This window comes from Tasmannia lanceolata, unplaced genomic scaffold, assembly GCF_043159265.1.
Source record: "Tasmannia lanceolata isolate RefF3 unplaced genomic scaffold, GAP_Taslan_0.1 ptg000048l, whole genome shotgun sequence".
NCBI classification, from domain to species: Eukaryota; Viridiplantae; Streptophyta; class Magnoliopsida; order Canellales; family Winteraceae; genus Tasmannia; species Tasmannia lanceolata.
The window spans coordinates 2,709,619-2,735,114 of NW_027518725.1; the positions used below are offsets into that span (position 1 = coordinate 2,709,619).

General features: G+C 39.0%; 1 protein-coding gene, 1 long non-coding RNA gene and 1 pseudogene across 7 annotated transcripts in view; 1 reads left to right on the forward strand and 2 right to left on the reverse strand.

The window, feature by feature from the left end:
• The window catches only part of LOC143864188 (monooxygenase 2-like), a 34,071-nt gene that overhangs the window by 3,945 nt on the left and 4,630 nt on the right, over positions 1-25,496 (reverse strand). The window contains exons 1-6 of one of the 6 annotated variants that reach the window (XM_077375074.1): positions 10,796-11,394; positions 10,542-10,688; positions 9,315-9,383; positions 9,078-9,162; positions 8,612-8,840; positions 7,700-8,507 (exon numbers count right to left, since the gene is read on the reverse strand). In XM_077375074.1, coding sequence (XP_077231189.1) covers positions 7,963-8,507; positions 8,612-8,840; positions 9,078-9,162; positions 9,315-9,383; positions 10,542-10,688; positions 10,796-10,932 — 1,212 coding nt within the window. In that variant the 5' untranslated portion in view covers positions 10,933-11,394 and the 3' untranslated portion in view covers positions 7,700-7,962. Of the gene's footprint in view, positions 1-3,573; positions 3,687-7,699; positions 8,508-8,611; positions 8,841-9,077; positions 9,244-9,314; positions 9,384-10,541; positions 10,689-10,795; positions 11,409-25,496 lie in introns of those variants that run through there. The other 5 variants (XM_077375072.1, XM_077375071.1, XM_077375070.1 and 2 more) reach the window with 5 other exon arrangements.
• Positions 5,016-7,108, forward strand: LOC143864192 (pentatricopeptide repeat-containing protein At5g47360 pseudogene; annotated as a pseudogene).
• LOC143864113 (uncharacterized) lies at positions 19,578-24,899 on the reverse strand. The gene is made up of 3 exons (XR_013241089.1): positions 24,186-24,899; positions 19,997-20,070; positions 19,578-19,896 (listed from the first exon to the last, which is right to left on the reverse strand). It is a non-coding gene; the product is annotated as an uncharacterized LOC143864113 (long non-coding RNA).

The following is a 25,496-nucleotide window of genomic DNA, read 5'->3' on the forward strand; positions in this document are numbered from 1 at the left end:
ATCCACAACATTTCCTCAAGACCGGTACCGACCATCAAGAGGGACCAGATACGATCATTGAAATCTCGCCATTAAGCGACCAATCCGAGCAACCGTTACGCTCAAGGCAGTTCATTTGAATTCAAAGCTCTACACTAATACTTTGTGAGAGAATTTTACGCAAAGCTCTACACTAATTAAGTTTTAAATGAAATATTTGTATTAACGGTATGTAGCGGCATAATTTATAACTTTTTATTATTATATTTCACAGGTGATAATGAATTATTGTGGTAATCTTGTCGTTCGATTGGAAGATCTCAACCAACACATCAATTGTGATTTTGTCATGGTATGGGAATTATTCAAATAAAATATGTATATTAATAATATTGATGGGTACTTTGTTAATATATATATATATATATGAGTTAATACGTGTAGCTAACTTAGTTACACCGACGGCTTAAAATACAGTGGGCCCACATTATTTGGGTGATCCAAACCATTCATTTGATAGGACCTCACATTGATAGGGTGTGCCCAAAAAATCAGCTCCATTGGATGATCTCAACCCTTCAAACTGTGGAGGCAAAAATGGACAGATTTGTGAAGGTTTTGCACGTCCATTTTTGCCTCCACAAATCGTAGGGTTGGGATGATCCTATGGAGCTGATTTTTTGGGCACACCCTATCTATGTGAGGGCCCATCAAATGAATGGTTTGCATCACCCAAACAATGTGGGGCCCACTGTATTTTAAGCCGTCAGTGTAGCTACACTTCTCTCTCTCTCTCTCTCTCTCTCCATATATATATATATATATATATATATATATATATATATATATCATTAATTTGGTGCAGCCCTACAGTTTGAACAAAATTAAGGTAGTGCACTTGAATGGAAGGCGAAATGAGCCATTGAAAAATGGAAAGGAGTGTAGCTTTTGCAAGAGTAAGAGTATTATCAAAACGACGGGTTATAAGTTCTGTTGTCTCTTCTGCAAGGTCAGATTCACCATACTCCAACCCAAGAGCGATGCCAGAAATTTTGCACAAGGGGGACAAAAATTATAGTAATTTTCTTTTCTCCAAACAAATGAAAGCAATGTTATAATTTCCAAAAAAACCCTCATATATATTCCATCACTAACATACATTGAGGTAAACAAAAATGACATCTTACAATTTTAGAATGCAAAACCTAATAACATGACCCATAAGAAAATTTTATAGGCTTCCTCGACGTGGTCTCATTTTTTGGAAACGACACATGATTGTCTCATCATCGATGTTATCAAAAATAGCCTTCTCAACATATGGAATCAAGCAATCAGTCATAAATTGATCCGACATTCTACTGCGTAATCGATTCTTCAAGATCTTCATGGCAGAAAAGGCCCTCTCAACGGTTGCAGTTGCAACTGGTAAGATTAGTACCAATGTGATGAGCTTGTAAACAAGTGGATACAAGGCATGCTTTCCCTTCTCAACCATTTCCTTTCAAATTCACAAAGTGAGTATTCGACCTCATATCAAGAATATATGTTTCAAGTTGGTTGTCTAATTCTTTTGTAGAATCCTGAACTTCTGGAAATTCTTTTAGATAAAACTTAGAGAGTTGAATCAACTTCTCTTTATCAAATGCAGAAAATGAATCACTTGGATTCAAACATGCCACACATAAAAGCAACTCTGTATTTGCTTCATTGAAACGACTATTGAGCTCTTGAAGTTGCAAGTCTATAACTTGAAAAAACAACTCAACTTGAAAATGGTGCAAGATCGTTCTTTTCTCTAGATGCTGTCGCACTCTTCCGGGAACAACATAAGTATCAACCATATTAGGGACTTCTATGTCATGTTTGCCACAAATTGAAGAAATGCCATCTAACAAAGAATTCGATCCATTGTCTCGCATCAATTGTAGCCGTTGTTTTGATATTCTCACTAATATCATGGCATGCACAATATCTTGATCATTCCTTTGCAATGCTTGCGACAATTCATTTGTAATTCCCAATAAACTTATCACCAAATGAAGGAAAAATGCGAATTCAAAAGTTTGCAATGATTTCAAGAGATTATGTGCTTCATGTCTTTGATCTGAACTTAACTTTATATCCTTGACAATAAGATCAAGTACATCAAGAATAGAGGAAAACATATATTCCAAACTAACCAGTGTTCTATAGTGTGAGCTCCAACGTGTATCCCCCGCACGTTTGAGTGTGGTCTCTTGATTAAGTCCTTGTCCATTTGAAAGCTCACCATTTTCAAATGCTTCCTTAATTTTGGCAAGTTGAATCTCCTGAAGAATATCATGGCGCTTACAAGAACCCCCACCACATTTACTACATTTGTAACTAAAAAAAAGAGATCGGAGAAGTTCATATTTTTCTTTGCAACACCAACTAATGCCAACTGTAATTGATGAGCAAAACAATGAACATAGTAAGCATATTCATTCTCCTTCAAGATTAGTGCTTTCAGACCATTAAACTCCCTTGCATATTACTTGCTCCATCATATCCTTGACCACGAAGTCTCGATATGCTCAATTTATGCTTGGCCAATAATGCTTCAATTTCTTCCTTAAGAGATGTAGCAGTGGTGTTGGGAACGTGAGTAATACCTAACAAACGCTCAACCACATGCTCAAACTTATCTACATAACGTATAACTACGGCCATTTGAGACAAAGAACTTTTATCACTATATCACAAAAATATTTAATTATCAATACTCCATAACTGAAACAATTTCCTATTTCTACTCCAAGACCCGGACAAACGTATAACAGATTGACAGATAAGATTAAAATTAAACTGAGATGCCAAGATCATTTTAACCCCTTCAACCCTATCCATTCACAAAAAGAAACAAGAGAAAAACAAATGCAATTCCTTAAGCAAAATGGCTTAAACAAAAAAAAAAACCCACATGAAAATTACACACAAGTCTCACAAAATTGCACTTTTGGGTTATAAAGACCCCAATTCTAGGCTGAAATCAGGTGTCAAGATCATTTTAATCCTTCCACCCCTCTCCATTCCCAAAAAGAAGAAAGAAAAAAACAAATACAATTCCTAAAGCTCAATGGCTTAACAAAAAACAACCCACATGAAAATTACACACAAGTCTCACAAAATTGCACTTTGGATGCAAAATTGCAAATGTGCAATTCTCACAAATTGCACCCAATTGGATTAAACAGCCGAAATCAGACAAGATTATTTGTTAAAAATCAGGAAATAAACATGAGACCAGAAAAGCACAAAACAGTAAAACTAGCCCTAGCATCTTATTTTCCATTTTTGCTCAAATTCCATAAAGAAAATCTCTTTCAAATTCAGGAAAAAAAAACAACTTCCCTTACAGATCTCAAAATCAACTCTACAGATGTTCTAACAGATAACAACATAAACACCCATAAATTTTAGTCTACAGAGAACAAAGCAAAAAAAAGAAGACAAAATGCCAATGAAACTTTAAGAGAGAGAGAGAGAGAGAGAGAGCAAATAAACCCCACCAAAAAAATGAAACCCAAGCTACAAAAAGAGAGAGAGAGAGAGCAGTGAAAGAAAAATCACCTCGGAACCGGTTACGGGCTTCTTCATTGCTTCATCTAGGGTTTCAAATTTCAAAGATATTAAAGCAATAAAGCTAGGGTTCGAAAGATAAGAAAATGCATTGAAAAATAAAACATTTGCTTCTTTTTTTTGGGGGGGTGGGTTTAACCGTTGCTGACAAGTGGGACCCAGCCAAAAATCGCAGACGCAAAAAATGCAGCCCAAATTCACTAAACTGTCTTTTTTAGTTTATTTACGATTATTGAGCTATCCCGATTTTTTTTTCCAAAAAAATGCCACTATCCCGATTTTTTTTCCCAAAAAAATAAGGGGGGCAATTGTCCCCCTTAATTTTCAAGTGCCGTCGCCCCATTATGTTTTTATTGGATGGGTTTAATTAATTAATGAATTCTTTGTACTTGGTTGATATCATTAGTGATAGTTAAATGTTTCTACTTATCCTTGAATCTTTCACTTCATCAAAACCACTTGAGTCGTTGAAAAAGAGCTCCATTAAGAACAGAAATAGGCCCGGGTTCAGCTTTTCTAATCTCAATCTGTGGATAATTGTATTTTTCCAGGTAATGAATCCACAATCCAGCTGCGTCTGCGAGGCACAGGCTAAAAAAAAAAGATTATAGCAGGAGAATCATCTAAACATAAAGAAGACATGTTGTTAGAAAAAACTACAGCGTTAATCCAAATCACCTTTGGGAGAAACCCAAGTGACCTGTGCCTAGCGTGCTCAAATTTCTGGTGAAACATTTCCCCTCTCCTCTACCCTACCACAATGAACATTTATCTGTGCCAGAAGGAACTTACTGTTTTAAAGAAAATCACCAGCCATGTTGCTTTGCCGTCTCCCTCGGATGAACCGCGCATGCTCAAAACCCAAAATACTTATTATAATTTCTTGTTCACAAATTAATCAGTAGATTGGGGCCAATCGGTTAAAATCCTATCTATAACATGGTGCACACCATCTAATTATATGTAAATCTCATCAACAAACCAAAATCCATGAGTAGAAAATAAAGCTACCCAAAAGGAAAATCCAACAGAAATAGAGAAGCGAAGAATTAAAAATTAATTGAAACAGGAAAATGTCATAAATTTGAAAACTTAGAAAGGAAAAAATGAAATTGAACCCAAACAGAGAGAACCATTCCAGAACCATTTATTGTAGTAGATACTAGTATTCGGGGTCCATGATATGAATGTTTATAAGATAGTGGGGTCGCATGTGATCAAAACCATGATTTTAAATTTTGACCGAAAGTCAAGACTGAAACCGAAATATCCGAAATGTACCAAATTTCGGCCCCAAAGAAACGACATTTCCTATCTTTTTACTGGATTTCAACCGAAATTTCAGTTTTGGCCGAGGCCGAAATTTGTACCGAAACCGAAATTTAAAACCACGATCAAAACAGAGGTGCCAAATGGTGGGACGTACCTACGAATAAATGATCGAATGGACTTATTTACAACTTGCCATAAGTAAGGGGTTGCCCCTGATATGAACGATCCAGATCATGCAAGCATCATTACATACTCAAATTTGTAATGGCAGATTCGGATTCTCCTTCATATCCTCCCGTTATCGCTCCTCTCTCATCGGTGAGATCTTCCCCAAATCCCTAATTTTCCTTTATTCATTTTCAATTCCCCATTCCATCAACATTTACATTTTTTTTCAGTAAAATCATGGCCGTCCATTCAATCTCTCGATCTCTATCTCATCTCCATCTTTCCAAAAACCTCACAACCGCAGCTGAGAGCTACTGGAACCTCTTACAGAAAAACCCTTCTGAAAAAAATCTCGAGAAAACTCTCAGTGAGACGAGCAAAAACTTAGACGCATCCTCAGTCGAAAAAGTCTTACAAAAATAATCTCTAGACCGGTCTCTCGCCCTCCGGTTCTTCATCTGGGCCGGCCAACAATCCAATTACAGACACAGCCATTTAATGTACAGTAAAGCCTCTGAATTTCTCAAAATTTCTCAATACCCAGAAACCCTAACCCACATTTTGGATGATTACAAAAGAGATATGTCATGGGTTTCAGTCAAAACATTCAAAGTGATATTCAATCTCTGTCAAGAAGCAAAGCTGGCTGAGCTGGCATTAGGGTTTCTTAAAAGGATGGGGGAATTCAATTGTAGGCCAGATACTGCCTCTTATAATGTACTAATCAGACTTTTCGCAGAGAAAAACGATATGGGTGTTGCAGAGGGGTTGATGGGGGAGATGGGGATGATTGGATTATACCCAGATATGATCACTTGTGTTGCCATGATTAAAGGATTTTGTAATGTGGGTCGATTAGAGGACGCCCGCTGGGTGTTCAATGAAATGCCTAAATGGGGGTGTTTGAGGAATGTAGTTGTTTATTCGGCGTTGCTTGAAGGGTTTTGTCAGGGTGAGAGGATGGAGATGGGGATGGAATTGTTGAGTGAGATGGAGAAAAGGAGTGATGGTGACTGTGCGCCGAATGTTGTTACTTACACGACGTTGATTCAGAGTTTTTGCGAGAAGGGGAGAGCAAAAGAGGCGGTGGAGGTTTTGGATCGAATGGGGAAGCATGGGTGTGTTCCGAATCGAGTCACAGTTTGTACTCTTCTCGATGGTCTTTGTAAAGAAGGATATGTAGGGGATGCTCATAAGGTGATTGATAGAATTGTGGGAGAAGGAAGTCTTTCGAGTAGTCAGTGTTATAGTTCAATGGTGGTGTCATTGTTGAGATTGAGAAGTGTGGGGGAAGCGGAGAACCTTGTGAGGAGGATGTTGGCTGATGGGGTTAGGCCGGATGGATTGGCGAGTAGCACTTTGGTTAAAGAAGTTTGTCTCGATGGGCGATCTCTTGATGGGTTTAGTTGGTATTATGAAATGGAGAAAGATTGTTTGTCGGCTGTTGATTCGGATGTTTACTCTGTTCTTTTAGCCGGGCTTTGTGAACAGGATCATTTGGTTGAAGCTGCAACTCTGATTGATGTAATGGTTGAGAGAGGAATTCGACTGAGAGCCCCTTATGTTAATAGGATAGTTGAACACCTGAAGAAGACTGGTGAAAATGACTTGGTTTTGCGTCTTAGGAGTATTGGAGGATGATGGAAGGCAGGGGCTGATGCCGTTACAGAAGATATCGGTTTGTTAATTATAACTTTGGGCGGATTTTTGGGTGGATTCGATGCAATCGAACACTTTATTTCAGAAGGTATATTGCATCCCTACTTCAAGGTGTATTTTTCTTTATCAATTTTTCAAGGATTCTTAAGAAGCTCTGCTTCTGAGACTAAAGTGCTATATATTCACTTATTCCTTCTGGCGTTCCCGGACTTTAGATCCTAAAGATCCTGATATTCCATTGCCCGATTAATATGGATTTGTAGAAACTGGATTTCTGTATACATACTATCAATTCTTTTACAGGAAAATCCAACTCCGCTCTTGGCTGGCGTTCGTGCATGAGCATGCTAGAGCTGGTCTGTGTAATTATGATGTCCTTTCTACCATTCAAAAATAAATAAATTATGATGTCCTTTCTCTTCTGGTATGTTGACCTGTCATGAAGCTAGCTTGATACTTCATTTGTCTATAAGGAGGAGCTCATACCATAAGGCTGAGAGCTTCATTTATACAGCAAAGGTCTGCATCAAGGGGGAAATGTACTGCCTAAGGTAATACAATTAACTCTTCTTATTGTTATTGTGGTCAAATTTTCTTCTTGGTGTCTATTGGGTGGGCGGAATATTAAGGGACGAAAAGGGGGATTTACTGATGTCATACTCCGGTCCCATTGGAAATGCGACGCAAATGAGGCAGAAGTGAGAGCACTCTTGTTTGGTTTACAATGGCACGTATCTCACTTTTCTAAACCCCTGATCGTTGAGGGCGATTCATCGAATGTAATCTCCTGGGCTTTGGGCAATTCAAAAGGGCCATGGCTTCTGCAAAATTATATATTGGAAATTTAGGATATTGTGAGAACGATCCGTCCGATAATCGTCCACAGAAGGCACACTGCAAATGAAAGGGCGGATGTGTTGCAAAACAGGGCGTGTTTCACGAATCTATGCAAATTTGCTTACCGCGTAATGTAGGGGCGCCATTTTGCCAAGTAGTAGTTTCTCCAAGATAAACACAATTTTCAAGGAACTTTCCCATTTTATATTGATTCTCAGATGATCAACATACATCCTTCGTTGGCTAGAGTTTCCTCCAATGCCATATTATTCTGAGTGATGAGACTGGTTAGCGAAAGTGTCTTTGGAGTGTCAAAGATTATTTTCCCGCTCTTGAAAATTAAATAAGACACTAAACACATACAGGTATAGAACAAAAGTGACCAAATATGACAAAACTACATATGATTATTATACTGATGATTTAACTGTGTAAACAGCCCAATCATATAGGGCTATAGAGTTTCCCACAATCAAAATCAGCTTTCTTCAAAAGCATCTCTGCCATTCCTTTAGACAACCATTTATCCCTCAAGTAGTTTATCACTTTCCCATCACTCTGTTGTATCCAACCCAACACATAAGCTGTTGTGATAAGTTCAATTCCTCTCCACCTTCTTTCCCTTGCGTACTTATCCATGCCCTTTTTTATCCTTTCATATTCTTCTTCTTCCTTTGCTCCTCCTCTGGGCTTTTCCAACAGAGCCTCTCCGAGGCACCTCGCCAGAACAACGCCATCTTCTAAGGCCGAGCACGCTCCCTGGCCAAGGTCCGGCGTCATGGGATGAAGCGCATCGCCAGCTACACAGACATTCCCCTTGCAAATATCTCCCCACAACAAGTGCCATGGCCACCTGAATCTCAATGGAGAGGCAATGACAGCATCCAATTTGCTCTTTTCTACCACACTCGCTACTTCTTGAGGCACATTCCCAAGCTTGCTCAGCACGTACTCCTTCATCTCAGATGCACTTTCTTCCTTGCCTTTGTCTATCATAAAAAACAAACTCTAGAAATTCAGAAACCAGTGAAAAAAGACTTGATATATGCATATATGTGAGTGAATAGTATAATCCAAGTTTGGAAAGGTTTACTTTCGGGAGAAGGCGAGTAAGTGAAGAACCAATAAATGGTGTTTTCGTCACAAGGTAAGAAACCAGACCGAATGCCATCACCGAAATACTGTAAGAACTCAGGCCTGAAACCATGACCATCAGGAAACTCTGTAAGTCCCCTTACTGACCAGCGCCCCGCAAATGCTGGTTTTTGGAGACCCAGCCATTTGCCAACCACAGAGTTCACTCCATCACACCCTATCAAGACCTGAGAGTGTAGAACAAGGAAATGGCTAATGGCTAATTCCATCATAGTAACTTATGTATGAAATTTGTTAAACATTGAGCTGTGATTTCCCTAAATAAGAGATAATGAAAACACCATAGTGAAATTCCCCTTCAATGTAACCCTCTTTTGTTAATTAAAGGTCATCTTTCAAAAAATAAAAACACCATACTGAAATTCCCTATTACTGATGCCAACTAGATGGATACACATTATTACCTTAGTTTTGAGAATTGTTCCAGCAGCTAAATGCACCAGCTTTAAGTTCCCTGTTACCTCAATGGAAACCACCTTGGAGCCAAACCTGATGGTGTCACGAGGCAGCTCCTTTATAAGGGTTTCAAGCAACAGTTTTCTTTTCACACACCGAACTTCATGGTCTCCACTGCATCATCCCTAAATCTCAGAGAAACATAACTCAGAGAAAAAAAAAACACAATAGAAATCTATACTCACCATTTTGCACTGGCTTTAATTGAGATTTGAGCAGTAGAAAGTCCAGTGGCAGTAGAGCCACCCACCAACCTTCACAAACATCACAGAAACTGAGTCAGTCTTCAAATCACACACACGTCTAGATCTCTTTAATCTATTTTTTCTAAGTATTGCAAAAAAAATTACAATTATCACATGTTTTGAGTTAGATGTGATCATACCAGTGTATTGGATCCCCATCAGAACTCCAAAGTTGAGAGTGCTTGGGCGAGAGTAGAAACATTTCAAAAGAAAAAAATCACTTCTTTTTAGTTATCGATCAGTAAATTTTGGGCAATGATATTTTCACCCCGATGCAGTATGCATTCGTCCCCTTTTAACGTTATTTGACATCAAAACACGTTAAAGTTGCCCATTGTTCATGTTATAAGGGGGGCGAATGCGTACTGCAGAGGGGATGAAAATATCATCTCCCTAAATTTTTAATATGGAAACGAAACATTATAGTTACTTAACCTACCCAAATTCCCAATATATAATCATATCATCATGTAAAATTATTAAAACTAGCCGAATCCACAAATTCATTATTTGAGGTTAGCGGAGGGAAAAGCCTTGCTGTTCGGTTTGACGTGGTATGCCACTCATAATCTTTGTCCCCTAATTGTCGAGGCGACTCCGCTAACATAATCGCACGAGCGGCAAATCAGCGTGCTGGTCCATGGAGATTAGCTGGGATTGTGAACAAGATTCGAGGCCGTATTTGACTCATTCGCCCCTCCTTGTCCCACAGGTGGAGATCAGTCAATTCTCTGGCTGATGGTTTAGCTAAGGCCGGAGTTCTTCTTGGAGACACGGACGTGGTTTTTGACGATACGGCTGTAGCACCAGCTTAGCGATTTTCTACTTTCTTCTGTTCTGGTTGGGACTTGTATGGAAGGGGGACATCTTGTTCATCCAAATCTGACACTCGATACCAATGTTGGATTTCAACACTCACATCCGTACCATTGGAACCGACAGATACCGTCCAATTTTTTATTCTACTAATAATATATAAGAACAGATTTACTTAACATACCAAAATTCCCAATATATAAATCATATCATGATGTAAAATAATTAAAATTAGCCAAATCCGACACTCAATACTCATGTCAGATTTCGACACTCTGTACCCATGCAGCATAGACACATCCAAATTATGTTATAGTAATATAAGAACAGATTTATAATAGCAGTAGTTACCCTTGAAGTGGCAGATGTTCTTGCCGGAGGGAACTGCCAATTCCAAGAGCATCCAATGCCCTCCAGGCATTGGTCCATGTCAAAAACGCGAACCCTGTAATCCTCAAGCTGTCTGAAGATTCCAAAACCAAGCTTTTTAATCCCATCCTACAAAATTGATGATCACAATCAGATCATCAGACCAATTTGTCAGCTGATATAATTTCTTACAACAAGAAGTGAATCCAGAAAGCACATCAGTGGTTTTTGCTCACCTGTGAAGTCCTAACGCGGTGGCAAGTCCCGCTATCCCGGCGCCCACAATAACAATATCTTCAATGATCTCCATATTCCAACTTTTCCTGTAACAGAGAGGAAGAAGAAGATGATAAATAGGTGAAAATATCCCCATGAAGTAAGCAATGATGTCATTGCTGTCATTGCTGGTGATGGCTACAAAGGGGCTGAACTTTGAATTATGTGGTCTTTTGAAAGGTCAAAGTTAGGGAAATATGGAGATTTAATGGGACTTTTGGGAGGACAAAGATAAGCGGAAATGGAGATTCAATGGCTGCATATGTGCCTGTTTCGTGAAGACAAAACATGAAATCAGCACACATTCTCTAGTCCGGCGTCCACAATAACAATATCTTCAATGATCTCCATATTCTAACTTTTCCTGTAACAGAGAGGAAGAAGAAGATGATGATAAATAGGTGAAAATATCACCATGAAGTAAGCAATGAAGTCATTGCTGGGGATGGCTACAAAGGGGGGCTGAACTTTGAATTATTTAGTCTTTTGGGAGGACAAAGTTAAAAAAAATATGGAGATTTAATGGGTTTTTTGGGAGGACAAAGATTAAAAGAAATGGAGATTCATGGCTGGAAATGTGCCTGTTTCATGAAGACAAAACACATGAAATCAGCACACAATCATTGAGACATATAATTCTTTTCATCAATATTATGATAATCTACGAGTCCAAGCTTATCTAGTTGGGCCCCAATAAGATCAGGACAGGCAAACTTATTTGGATTTTATTGAGTCTACTTTTTCGATGTGAACAAAAGCAAAAGGGTATTCAAATTAGGGCTGCAACTCGAGCCGGGCTTTACCCGACCCACATCGACCCGACCCGAAAATAACCTGGGTCGGGTTCAGGTTTCATGGGTTTCGGGTCGAGCCGGGTTTGAAGGGGCCCGACCCGACCCGACCCGAGTTACATAAGTTATAGTATGTACATTTTTTTCTATTGTTAGTTACAAGTTTAAAGTGAAAACCCACGCACCCACTGTTATTGTATGTGAGTGTAATTTCTGCTTCTATGAGTTGAGTTGATTCAAGCGTTTGATTCAGCATTGTTTGATTGCAATTACAACATTGTTTGATTACGGCATTGTTTGATTCAAGTGTAATGTGAGTGTAATTACATCATTGTTTGATTCAAGTGTAATGTGAGTGTAATTTCTACTTCTATGAGTTGAGTTGCCTTGCCAAACAAGAATTTTCCTTAAAAAATTGCATCAACGTGAAAAAAACCGACCCAACCCGTCCCGATCCGAGATTTATCATGGGTAGGGCCGGGTTTGGGAATCGTGGGTTTTCCGAAAAAAAACCCGACCCGACCCGACCCGAGATATTTCTCGGGTAGGGTTGGGTTCTCCAAAACCCGACCCGCCCGACCCGAGTTGCAGCCCTAATTCAAATATACGTTGAGCACACCAATTTAGCCCAATAGAGGATTTATATGCATTTTTTTATACAGAGCTACTATATCAAATCAAAAGTTCATTGTACCATCAAGAACACACAGAATGAATAAATAAAAATGCATTTGGCAGTCGTTGAAATCAAAGTACTACAAAAAAAAAAATGAAAGAATGTACTGCTCTGTTAGTAAATCTAGCTCAACTAGTTACGTCTGCAATGGCTGTGAGAAACAACCAATTACTCCAAAAGCTTAAGCTGTTGGAGATGGAGTTATTTAATCTTTTATACTTTAATAACACTCCCCCTCACGTGTGGCTCCTCTTTTTTAGGGTTGGCCTAGGCCTACACTTGGCACATGTGGCCCTTCTTTTTTTGGGTTGCCCATCACATGTAGATTTTTTAATAACAAGGAGTTTTGAACCCAGGACCTTTGCTCTCATACCATGCAAAATAACCAATTACTCCAAAAGCTTAAGCTGTTGGAGATGGCGTTATTTTTATCTTTTATACTTTAACAGGCTGGCCCGTTCGACCTGAAATCACGACCTCTTCGATGATTAATTGTGAATTACAGAGTTTGAACTGATTGAGTTCAGTGAAAAGCCAGGTGCAAATGCTGGTAACAGCAGCACTCAGGGGAGGAGACATGATCCTCGGTGAAGTGGGCCGGTGGCTATTAAACGTACATGATTTTGAAGCCGATGCTTGGAGATTCTTGCACCAAGATAATCTAGTATAGAGCACTGCTAGCAAATCGGATCACGATTTGTGAAAAGAAATTAAAAAAACGGACTTCGACCGTTGGAGCCACGTCCACTAAAAGATAAAAGAAAGGAAGCTCAAATCCCCATAAAGCAATAAATAAATCTTGAAAGGGATAAAATCATCACTCATATCACTCCCGTTTTTATTTTTCACACGGAATCCCGTTTTCAAAGTGTTTTCCATCTAATGTATGAGGTCAAGAGACATTTCAAGAATTGGAAGTGGTACACGAAAGGTAGAAGAGTAACTAGGAAGATAGTTGTTGCTGATGAGCTCATTATAGATGGAAAATTTTCTAGTCTATCATACATTGTACCCCCAAAAACATGGAATTGTTACCGGTCAAAGATTTTTCAGCTTTTGCATCTACTAAATCAGCTATGGAGGACATAATGAGCTGGGCAAGACATATGGAAGATAGCTGTTGCCGCTCATGGTTATTATTTTTCTTGTAAGTTTTGGTTTTCAAAAACCAATTTTTTATTTTTTGTTTTCATCTCATCTATTTCTTCTTTCAAAACTTTGATTCCATGAGATGAATCCATTTTTTATTTTTCATTTTCTTTTTCTAAAGATTTATATTTTTTTTAATCAAGTTTATATCTTCCTTTGTTAGTTCTTGATCAGCTTGAATCAAATTTTCATTTCTTGATGAGATTAAATCAATTTCCATTTTCAAATTTTCTATTTCATTATTCAAATCGGAAATTGAATTTTTAGATTCTTATTTTTATCCAAAGAGACACATTGTTATTATAAATGTTTTCAAGAGAAACCCAAATTTCTTTAGCATTTTTGCAAGAAGAAATTTTCACGATATTCGGAGGAAAGGAGCAACAAATTGCATTCATGGCTTTCAAATTTAAATAAATCATTTTAAAATTAGTCTCCCCTATTTCTTGTGAGGAATTAAAAATCCATTTTTAACTACTTGCCAAATCTCAATATCTAAAAATTCCAAATAGAGCCTCATATGGGTTTTTCATTCCCTATACTTGGTTCCATCGAAAGATGAAGGAGTAGAGATTGAGTGGCCTACCACATATCCCATTTTTTTGGGGTTTGCCAAAAAATCTTTTCTCGTTTAGGTTTTGAAACATCTTTTCCTAAGAGCCTTTAGCTTTGATACCAATTGAAAATACTATGAGGCCCGGGTATGGCAACCTGAGAGGAGGGGGTGGGGGGTGAATTGGGTTTTAGAAAATTTACTCTTTTAAGAAGATTAATTAAAAATTAGAACTTCATTAACAAATTTAACAATCAAACACAAGATGCATACAATACAAATAGAGAAAGATAGTAGAGATAATGCACCCGCTATTTTGTAGTGGTTCAGTCCAAACCGAGGAACCTACCTCCACTCCACAAAAAACAGATGGTGGTTCCACTAAATCCTGACATTCTTAATGGTGAAGATCAAATCAATACAAAACAGAGGTACCTCTGCACCTCCACATATGCACTTTCTTCCTTGCCTTTGTCTATCGTAAAAAACAAACTCTAGAAATTCAGGAACCAGTGAAAAAAGACTTGATATATGCATATATGTCAGTGAATAGTATAATCCAAGTTCAGAAAGGCTTACTTTCGGGAGAAGGCGAGTAAGTGAAGAACCAATAAATGGTTTTTTCGGCACAAGGTAAGAAACCAGACCGAAAGCCATCACCGAAATACTATAAGAACTCGGGCCTGAAACCATGACCATCAGGAAACTCTGTAAGTCCCCTTACTGACCAGCGCCCCGCAAATGCTGGTTTTTGGAGACCCAGCCATTTGCCTACCACAGAGTTCACTCCATCACACCCTATCAAGACCTGAAAGTGTAGAACATGGAAATGTCTAATGGCTAATTCAATCATAGTAACTTATGTATGAAATTTGTCAAACATTGAACTGTAAAAAAGGGCGGCCCAGTGCACGAGGCTCTCGCCATTGCGAGGTCTGAGATTTCCCTAAATAAGAGATAATGAAAACACCATAGTGAAATTCCCTATTACTGATGCTAACTAGATTGTTACACATTATGACCTTAGTTTTGAGAATAGATCCATCAGCTAAATGCACCAGCTTTAAGTTCCCTGTTACCTCAATGGAAATCACCTTGGAGCCAAACCTGATTGTGTCATGAGGCAGCTCCTTTACAAGGGTTTCAAGCAACAATTTTCTTTTCACACACCGAACTTCATGTTCTCCACTGCATCATCCCCAAATTTCAGAAAACCATGGCTCAGAGGGAAAAAAAACACAATAGAAATCTATACTCACCATTTTCCACTGGCTTTAAATGAGATTTGAGCAGTAGAAATTCCAGCAACATTAGAGGCACCCACCAACCTTCAGAAACATCACAGAAACTTTCAGTCAGTCACAAACACCATACCTATGTTACATGAATTCTTCCGAATTGGTGAAATACCCATGCTGGACACATGTCGGATTCGAATATTTTAGGATTCACTGCACACGTCTAGATCTCTTTAAACTATTTTTTCTAAATATTGCATAAAAATTACAATTATAACATGTTTTGAGTTGGATGTGATCATACCAGCACAAATGCACTAATGCACTGAATGCCATCAGAACTCCAAAGGTGAGAGTGCTTGGGCAAAAGTAGAATCATTTGAAAATAAAAAAATCACATATTTTGAGTTATCTATCAGTAAATTATTTATATGGAAATAAAACGTTAGATTTACTTAACCTACCAAAATTCCCAATATATAATCACATCATCATGTAAAGTTATTAAAATTAGCCGAATCCACAAATACATTTTTTGAGGTTAGCAGAGGCAAAAGCTTTGCTGTTCGGTTTGAGGTGGTATGCCACTCATAATCTTGGTCCCTTAATTGTCGAAGGCGACTCCACTAACGTAATCGCATGGGCGGCAAATCGGTGTGCTGGTCCGTGGAGATTAGCCGGGATTGTGAACAAGTTTCGAGACTGGGTTCGACTCATTCGCCCCTCCCTGTCCCCCAGGCGGAGTTCTTCTTGGAGACACGGATGTGGTTTTTGACGACGCGGCTGTAGCACCGGCTTAGCGCTTTTCTACTTCCACTTTTCTTTTGTTCTGGTTGGGACATGTATGGATGGGGGCGGACATCTTGTTCCCTGGTTACATGCTTTTGTAATTTGGATTTATGAATAAATATCGATATTTTTCAAAATAAAAATAAAAATTTGAGGTTAGCCAAATCTGACACTCAGATACCCATGTTGGATTTCGACACTCATATCCGTACCCATAGAACGGACAGATACCGTCCAATTTTTTATTCTACTAATAATATATAAGCAATGATGTCATTGCTGGTGATGGCTACAAAGGGGGCTGAACTTTGAATTATGTGGTCTTTTGGGAGGACAAAGTTAGAAAAATATGGAGATTTAATGGGACTTTTGGGAGGACAAAGATAAGCAGAAATGGAGATTCAATGGCTGCATATGTCCCTGTTTCGTGAAGACAAAACATGAAATCAGCACACATTCATTGAGATTATAAATTTAGGGTGGTGATAAATTCACCCCATTGAAGGGTAAGTTCACCCCCCTTTACCAGTTGGAAAGCCACAACAAATACTGTTGTGGTTAGGTATCATTGGTTGCGTACAAGTGTTGGAAGTTCTGTTTTCGTGTGGGAAAGCACTCTTGGTTTTAGCTTTCGACAATCTAACTTTCATTAAAATATGTATATTAATAATATTGATGGGTACTTTGTTAATATATATATATATATATATATATATATATATGAGAATAGAGTTCCTAAGGTGTCACCTCATATAGCTTATATGAGGTGGCGCTCACAAAACATAAGGGGCCCACATTTTTGGGGTGATCCAAACCACTCATTTGAAAGGCCCTTAGATGGATATAGTGCCTACAAAAAATCAGGTCCATAGGATTATCCTAACCCTTCCATTTATGGAGGTTAAAAATGGGCAAATTTATGGAGGATTATACCATTCATTTCAACCTCCACAAATGGAAGGGTTAGGATGATCCTATGAAGTTCGTTTTTTGAGCACACTCTATCTATGTGAGGGCCTATCAAATGAATGCTTTGGATCATCCAAACAAAGTAGGCCCCTTATGTTTTTAAGCGCCACCTCATATAAGCTATATGAGGTGACACCTTAGGAACTCTATTCTCTATATATATATATATATATATATATATATATATATATATATATATATGAGAGAACATTTCCTACACACTTGTGTAGGTAAGTTACCTACACACTAGCTTAAAAAACAGTGGGGGCCCACATTGTTTGGGTGATTCAAACAATTCATTTGAATGGTCTTCACATAGATAGGGTGTCCACAAAAAATCAGATCCATAGGATCATCCTAACCATTCAAACTATGGAGGCAAAAAATGGACTAATTTGTGAAGGTTTATACACATCCATTTTACCTCCACAAATCGTACGGTTGGGATGATCCTATGGATCTGATTTTTTGTGGACACCCTATCTATGTGAGGACCATTCAAATGAATTGTTTGGATCACCCAAACAAAGTGGGCCCCCACTGTATTTTAAGCTAATGTGTAGGTAACTTACCTACACAAGTGTGTAGGAAATGTTCTCTCTCTCTCTCTCTCTCTATATATATATATATATATATATATATATATATATAGAGAGAGAGAGAGAGAGAGAGAGAGAAAAGTGTAGCTACACATACGTGTAGCTAACTTAGCTACACTGACGCCTTAAAATACAATGGGCCCCACATTCTTTCGATGATGCAAACCATTCATTTGATGGACCCTCACATAGATAGGGTGTGCCCAAAAAATGAGCTCCATAGGATCATCCCAACCCTACGATTTGTGGAGGCAAAAATGGACGTGTAAAAGCCTTCACAAATCTGTCCATTTTTGCCTCAACAGTTTGAAGGGTTGGGATCATCCGATGGAGCTGATTTTTTGGGCACACCCTATCAATGTGAGGGCCTATCAAATGAATGGTTTGGATCACCCAAACAATGTGGGCCCACTGTATTTTAAGCCGTCGGTGTAGCTAAGTTAGCTACACGTATGTGTAGCTTCACTTTCCTCTATATATATATATATATATATATATATATATATATATATATATATATATATATAGAGAGAGAGAGAGAGAGAGAGATGAAAGTGAAGCTACACCGCCGGTGTAGCTAACTTAGCTACACCGCCGGCTTAAAATACAATGGGCCCACATTGTTTTGGTGATCCAAAGATTTCATTTGATTGGCCCTCAATAAATAGGGTGTCCACCAAAAATCAGCTCCATAGGATCATCCCAACCCTACGATTTGTGGAGGCAAAAATGAACGTGTAAAGCCCATTGTATTTTAAGCCGGCGGTGTAGCTAAGTTAGCTACACCGGTGGTGTAGCTTCACTTTCCTCATATATATATATATATATATATATATATATATATATAAGAAAAGTGTTTCTAGTCTGGCCGACTAGAGATCATTCTCTAGTCCGCCACCTAAAAACACATGGGTCCCACATATTTGGGTGATCTAAAGCATTCATTTGATAGGCCTCATCATAGATAGGATGTCCACAAAAATTCAGCTTCATAGGATCTTCTTAACCCTTCGATTTGTGGAGTTAAAAAATGGACAGATTTGTGGCGGTTTATAGCCGTCCATTTTAAGCTCCACAAATCATAGGGTTGGGATGATCCTATGAAGCTAATTTCTTGTGGACACCGTCTCTATGTCAGGGCCCATCAAATGAATGCTTTGCATCACCCAAATATGTGGGACCCATGTGTTTTTGGGTGGCGGACTAGAGAATGATCTCTAGTCGGCCGGACTAGAAACACTTTTCTCTCTCTCTCTCTCTCTCTCTATATATATATATATATATATATATATATATATATATATATATATATATATATATATATATATATCATTAATTTGGTGCAGCCCTACAGTTTGAACAAAATCAAGGTAGTGCACTTGAGTAGAAGGCGAAATGAGCTATTGAAAAATGGAAAGGAGTGTAGCTTTTGCAAGAGTAAGAGTATTATCAAAACGACGGGTTATAAGTTCTGTTGTCTCTTCTGCAAGGTCAGATTCACCATACTCCAACCATTATGTTTTTATTGGATGGGTTTAATTAACTAGTGAATTCTTTGTACTTGGTTGATATCATTAGTGATAGTTCAATGTTTAGTTTAATATTCTCAAATACTTAAATTGCAGGTACAACATACGATGAATGTGGGATCACTGTCAAGCATTCTCCGCTCTTCAAGCCCTCCCTCTCCCAGTTAGAGCTTCGAGTCTGAGAAACGGAACTAGTCCTCATTGATCTTCACTATTTTAGAAAAATAGGAAAGAAAAGCTCTCAAGAATAAAGACAAAAATGGAGAGTACAAAAACTCTATTTAAACATTAGTTATTATTTTATTTTATTTGCTTTTTATTAATTTATTTTAGTTTAGTGACCTGATGGCCATTGACCGAATTCGGATACTAATTTTGTATTGAGGTAAATGGAATGCATGCAGTTAGTTATATACTAATTTTGTCTTGAGGTAAATGGAATGCTCCAGTCCAGCCATTAACTTCATTATGTGTTAAGTTCAATGCAGCCACTGGCAATTGCTTCAAGACTATTGTCACAAAAGAAATAGCAGTCAATTAAAGTAGGATTGTTTAACCACTAATTCATTGAGATGGGCTTAAGAAGAAACGTCTGGAGACAACAAATGAGTTTCTACTCATCCTTGAATCTTTCACTTCATCAAAACCACTTGAGTCGTTGAAAAAGAGCTCCATTAAGAACAGAAATTGGCCTAGGTTCAGCTTTTCTAATCTCAATCTGCGGATAATTGTATTTTCCCTGTTAATGAATCCACAATCCAGCTGCGTCTGGGAGGCACAGGGCAAAAAAAAAGATTATAGCAGGAGAATCATCTAAACATAAAGAAGACATGTTGTTAGAAAAAACTACAGCTTTAATCCAAATCACCTTTGGGAGAAACCCAAGTGACCTGTGCCTAGCGTGCTCAAATTTCTGGTGACACATTTTCCCTCTCCTCTACCCTACCACAAAAGTTTTTTAAAAAAAATGATGTGACAAGACGAAAAAATGACACTTTCTAATATAACCCGACATCCAATTGAAAACTTATGAAGTTTAGATTTTGGGTCCTAGTTAGGTAAGGGTCTTGGAGATTCGGATTGAAATCTAATGGTGGGATTCAAATTAGGTTCAATATGACTGCAGGAGTTGGAATGTTATTCAAGGCTAAGGTTTGGACCACTTTATGAGAATTTCAGGATTTGAAGTAGTGACCTGTTATGGAAAGCTTGGCGAGTTGTCCTTAGGCTGTTATGGTGAGCTTGGAGCAACTGTTAAGAGGCAGCAAAGGGTTTTATTTGCAGTTACAATATGTTGGGTCCAAACGGCAAGTAACCGGCTGAAATGCAGCGGCACAGGAAGGGGCTTATTAGCTGTTTGATAATTTAAACTGATCTATCCGTGTTTATATGACAAGATGCAAGGCTTGATTTAAATTATGGAAAGTTAGTCCTGCAAACAGAAAAGTCCAGACAAGCCTACAATTTGGGAAATCAACTTTAGAGATGAAAATATTGAATAGGCTAGATAGGACTCATGAAAGTGTACAGATTTTGTAATTAGACTTTGTAATGTTTTGCAAAAGACCTTTAACAGGGATGTTTTGAGAAGAACTAAAATTGGTTAAGGGATAAAATAGAACAAGCAGGAAAGCAGTAAACTTTGCTTAAAAAACATGAAAGTGTTTGAGAGATTGAAGGCTTTATGTGAGACTTTACTCTTGTGAATTTCATGGTTTCAATGTGGTAGCAAAGGTGGGTATTTATAGGTGAAAGAAGGAGAAAAATACTGTTTTTAGAGAATCAATTAAGGCTTTTTTTTTTTTTTTTTTTTTTTAAAGAATCTGATTTGGATAGTTTTTTGGAAATAATGGGTGTGAAAATGTGTTTGATTGAGAAGAAAAATGGGTTCTTTTTCATTTAAAACGGATTTCTAATTTAACGGATTTCATTGCGAAGGTGCTGGCGGACCGTATCAAAGTGGTTCTTTCATCTATTATTTCGGTAAATCAGAGTGCTTTTCTAGGCAATCGTCAAATTCTTGATTGTTCCTTAACAGCAAATGAGGCCATTGACTATTACCGGAGGACAGGGGAAGGCGGCATCTTATGCAAGCTTGATATGGAGAAAGCGTATGACCGTGTGATTGGGCCGCTTTAGACTATCTTATGGGTCGTATGGGTTTTGGGGAAAGGTGGAGAGGGTGGATCCGGAATTGCTTATCATCTGCATGGTTTTCTGTTCTCCTCAACGGCTCAGCAAAAGGATTCTTCAAATCCTCTAGAGGATTGCGGCAGGGCGACCCTCTCTCTCCATTTCTTTTCTTGATAGTGGCCGAATCCTTATGCAGTATACTGAAAAAAGGTAGTGACATGGAGCTATATAAAGGGTTCCTAATTGGAAATGGCAAGGTGGAAATCTCGCTGCTTCAGTTTGCGGATGACACCCTTCTGTTCTGTTCTCCGGTCCTCTCCCAGCTTCTCAACCTTAAAGCCATGCTTCGGTGTTATGAGATGGTCTCAGGTCAACGATCCAATTTTGGCAAATCTCGGCTGTATGCGATTAATGTATCTGAGAGCGATGCTTCCTCCTTCGCCGGAATTATGGGGTGCGGTCTAGATGTCTTTCCCGCTACCTGTTTGGGTCTCCCTCTCGGGGTGGGCCGTCCGAGACACAACCTATGGGCTCCTATTATACAAAGGATTGAGCGTCGGTTGGCCACCTGGAAGCGCCGGTTGGTTTCCAAAGGAGGTAGATTGGTGCTTATAAAGGCCGTTCTCTCTAATATGCCGATTTATTTTCTATCCCTTTTTCATTGTCCCGCTTCTGTTGCTAAGCGCATAGAGCAAATTCAGAGACGATTTCTGTGGGGTGGTTCAGGGCCTTCCAAGGGGGTCTCCCTGCTTAAATGGCGTCTAGTATGCTCGCCAATTAAAAATGGAGGTTTGGGTATCAGGAGAATCCAGCTCTTTAATCAGGCCCTTATGGGCAAGTGGTTGTGGAGATATGGAGAAGAACACTCCTCCTTGTGGGTTCGGGTCATTGCCAGTAAGTATGGTTCCTCTCATGGGAATTGGGACTCCGTTGATAATTTTAAAAACAAAGGGATCACGGTATTGAGGGACATATTGCGTTTGAAGTCCCTATTTGCCCCTGGAGTTCGCTTCAGAGTCTATAGGGGGGATCACATTCGGTTTTGGCAAGACCCTTGGTGTTCGTCTGATTCTCTCCGAGTTTTGTTTCCTGCCTTAGTATCTTCTCAGAAAGAGGCTTGGGTATCGGAATGTTTCGCTCGGGTTCAAGGGCAAGTGGAGTGGGCTCCTAAGTTTCGAAGAGCCTTCTTTGTTCGGGAGTTAAGCGATTACAGCGCCCTCATCTCCTTATTGGACTCTTGCTTCATCAAGTTTTCGAGCGTAGATCGTCGAATTTGGATTTGGAATCCGTCGGGGATTTTCTCCGTTAAATCTTTTTATCACCATCTGATCCCCAATCTAGTGGAACATGCGTCCTCCGCGGTTTGGCGCCATGCGTGCCCTCCAAGAGTTGCTTTCTTTGGGTGGTCGGTGAGCTGGGGCCGAATTCAGACGATGGATTTCTTGCGGAAGAGAGGAATGTGGCTGGTGGATCACTGCCCCCTATGTCTATCCGCCGGGGAATCCATCGACCACCTCTTTATACATTGCAAGGTTGCTTCCCATATTTGGGGTCATCTCTTTACTAGATTTGGAGTCAGTTGGGTTCCTTCCAATTCTATGGCCGAATTTATTCGGAGTTGGGATTGGGCTCCGTGGAAGAGGAAAGGCAGAATTTTGTGGAAGATGTGTCTATTAGCCTCCTGGTGGTTCTTGTGGAAAGAGCGGAATGCGCGTGTCTTCGAAGGGAAGGTCAGGTCCCCATATTGGATTTATATACAGGTGGTAGCAGCGGTCATCTCCTGGGCCCGTTCACTTCCTCTTTTTCGGTTTGTTTCTGCTTATGCCCTCTGGGAAGGGTGGCCAACCATATGTATGGAATCAGTTACCAAAGTGAAATCTCGGCCCTCCTGGTCTCCCCCTCCGCCGGGGTCTTTGAAGCTCAATTTTGACGGTTCCTCTATCGGCAACCCAGGAGCGGCTGGAGTGGGGGGGGTTATGTCGGAATCACAAAGAGGAAGTCATTTGGGCCTATTCGGGGGGCCTCTTGGATTTGCCGACTCGACTGAGGCGGAGGTTAGAGCCGTTCACAGCGGGATTCTCTCCATGCCTTGCTTGGAGTGCGACAGACTGATAGTCGAAGGCGACTCCGTAAATGTTATTCGCTGGCTTTCGGGAGCCGCTTCTCCCCCTTGGCGACTTGTGCCTTTCTTTGAGGAGATAGAGGATAGAGCAAAGGGCTACTCCATGGTCTTTCAGCATATCCGGAGATCGGCCAATGTGGCAGCCGACTCCCTGGCTAAGAGCGGTGTTTCTCGGGCCGATCTGGAGTGTTTTGACTATCTCCCCCCTTGAGTTATTGTCTTGCTATTTTCTTTTCTCATTGTTCCTACAGGACCATCTCGGTTCTGCTTATTCATCTATATATACATATTCTGTTGCCTTCTTCAAAAAAAAAATGTGTTTGATTGAGAAGAAAAATTGGTTCTTTTTCATTTAAAACGGATTTCTTGCTTGGGAGAGATAGTAAGATTGGGAAGGTTGTGACCGTTTGATTGAAAGAACATGATCTTGGACAAGATTCCATTCCATTTGGGGAAGATCTTACAAAAAATGGGCAAAGGAAGGGTTGATTTTCATATCTAGGGCTGGGTGGCAACCTTTTTGTAAATATTAGCAAATAAAAGGCAAATACTACTGGAGACAAGAGATATGTTCAAGAATGTTCCCCAAAACAGGAAGTTCAGTGACACAGAGAAGCAAATATTAGGAAATAAAAGGCACATGGATTGAGGGAATCAAATACGATGAAAATCCATAACAGCTATATGATAGATGGCTCAAAAATAACTTCCAGCTAAATTAGGGCATGAAAGTAAATCCTTTAAAATGTTGAAGAACAAAAGAAGCAAGAAAACTATAAACAGGAGATGCAGAGAAACATACCAGCCCTCCTCTGCAAGAACATCATATTCTGCAGGCTTTATTCTTGTTCGGAAGCATTTATGCACTTTTGCAACTTCACTGCAGCTTCATGTTTTGGGCTGTTCAAGCTCAATGTGGGTGATCCCTTGCAACCCAAAGTTTTAAAGCTATCAGATATAAAACTAAATAGACATCAATAGTGTATACAACACATACAAAATCATTCGAACCCGAATTTTTAAAACTATCATGGCAAATTCACTTGTTGAAATTAAGAGAAATCTCAACAAAACAGTGGAGAGCTTCCACGGCTGCAGCTGTGGCAGATTCTTCAACTGAAACACACAAATTCAGGCCAGATTTATTTTAGGTGGATCATTTCAATTAGTAGAGAACTTATTTGTTTAGTTATTGAGGTCCTGATGTTCAAGGTATCTGATCCTGAGTGGCTGTCAGCAACAATATCAAAACCATTGAAAACATGATTGATTGTTAAATTAGAAAAGTAATATATTGAAGATGCTATATCCAACAAAATGAGCATGTGAAAGGATACAAAGCGAGCATTTTCATGGGTGATCATTTGCGAGGATTTTAAAGAAGCACAGTGAGCATTTATCTGTGCCAGAAGGAACTTACTGTTTTAAAGAAAATCACCAGCCATGTTGCTTTGCCGAAACTTATTATCATTTCTTGTTCACATAGAGCCAAAAATTAATCAGTAGATTGGGGACAATCAGCTAAAATCCTATCTATAAGATGGTGCACACCATCTAATTATATGTAAATCTCATCAACAAACCAAAATCCATGAGTAGAAAATAAAGCTACCCAAAAGGAAAATCCAACATAATTAGAGAAGCGAAAAATTAAAAATTAATAGAAACAAGAAAATGTCATAAAATTGAAAACTTAGAAAGGAAAGAGATAATTTGGATAAAAATGAAATTGAACCCAAACAGAGAGAGACCAATCCAGAACCATTTATTGTAGTAGATACTAGTATTCGGGGTCCATGATATGAATGTTCATAAGATAGTGGGGTCGCATGTGATCAAAACCATGGTTTTAAATTTTGACCGAAAGTCAAGATTGAAACCGAAATATCTGAAATGTACCAAATTTCGGCCCCAAAGAAACGACATTTCCTATCTTTTTACTGAATTTCGGCCGAAATTTCAGTTTTGGCCGAGGCCGGAATTTGTACCGAAACCAAAATTTAAAACCATGATCAAAACAGAGGGGCCAAACAGTGGGACGTACCTACGAATCAAAAATTTTAAACCCACATCTCTTAATTAAAATAATACATACTAACATCAAACCATGTAA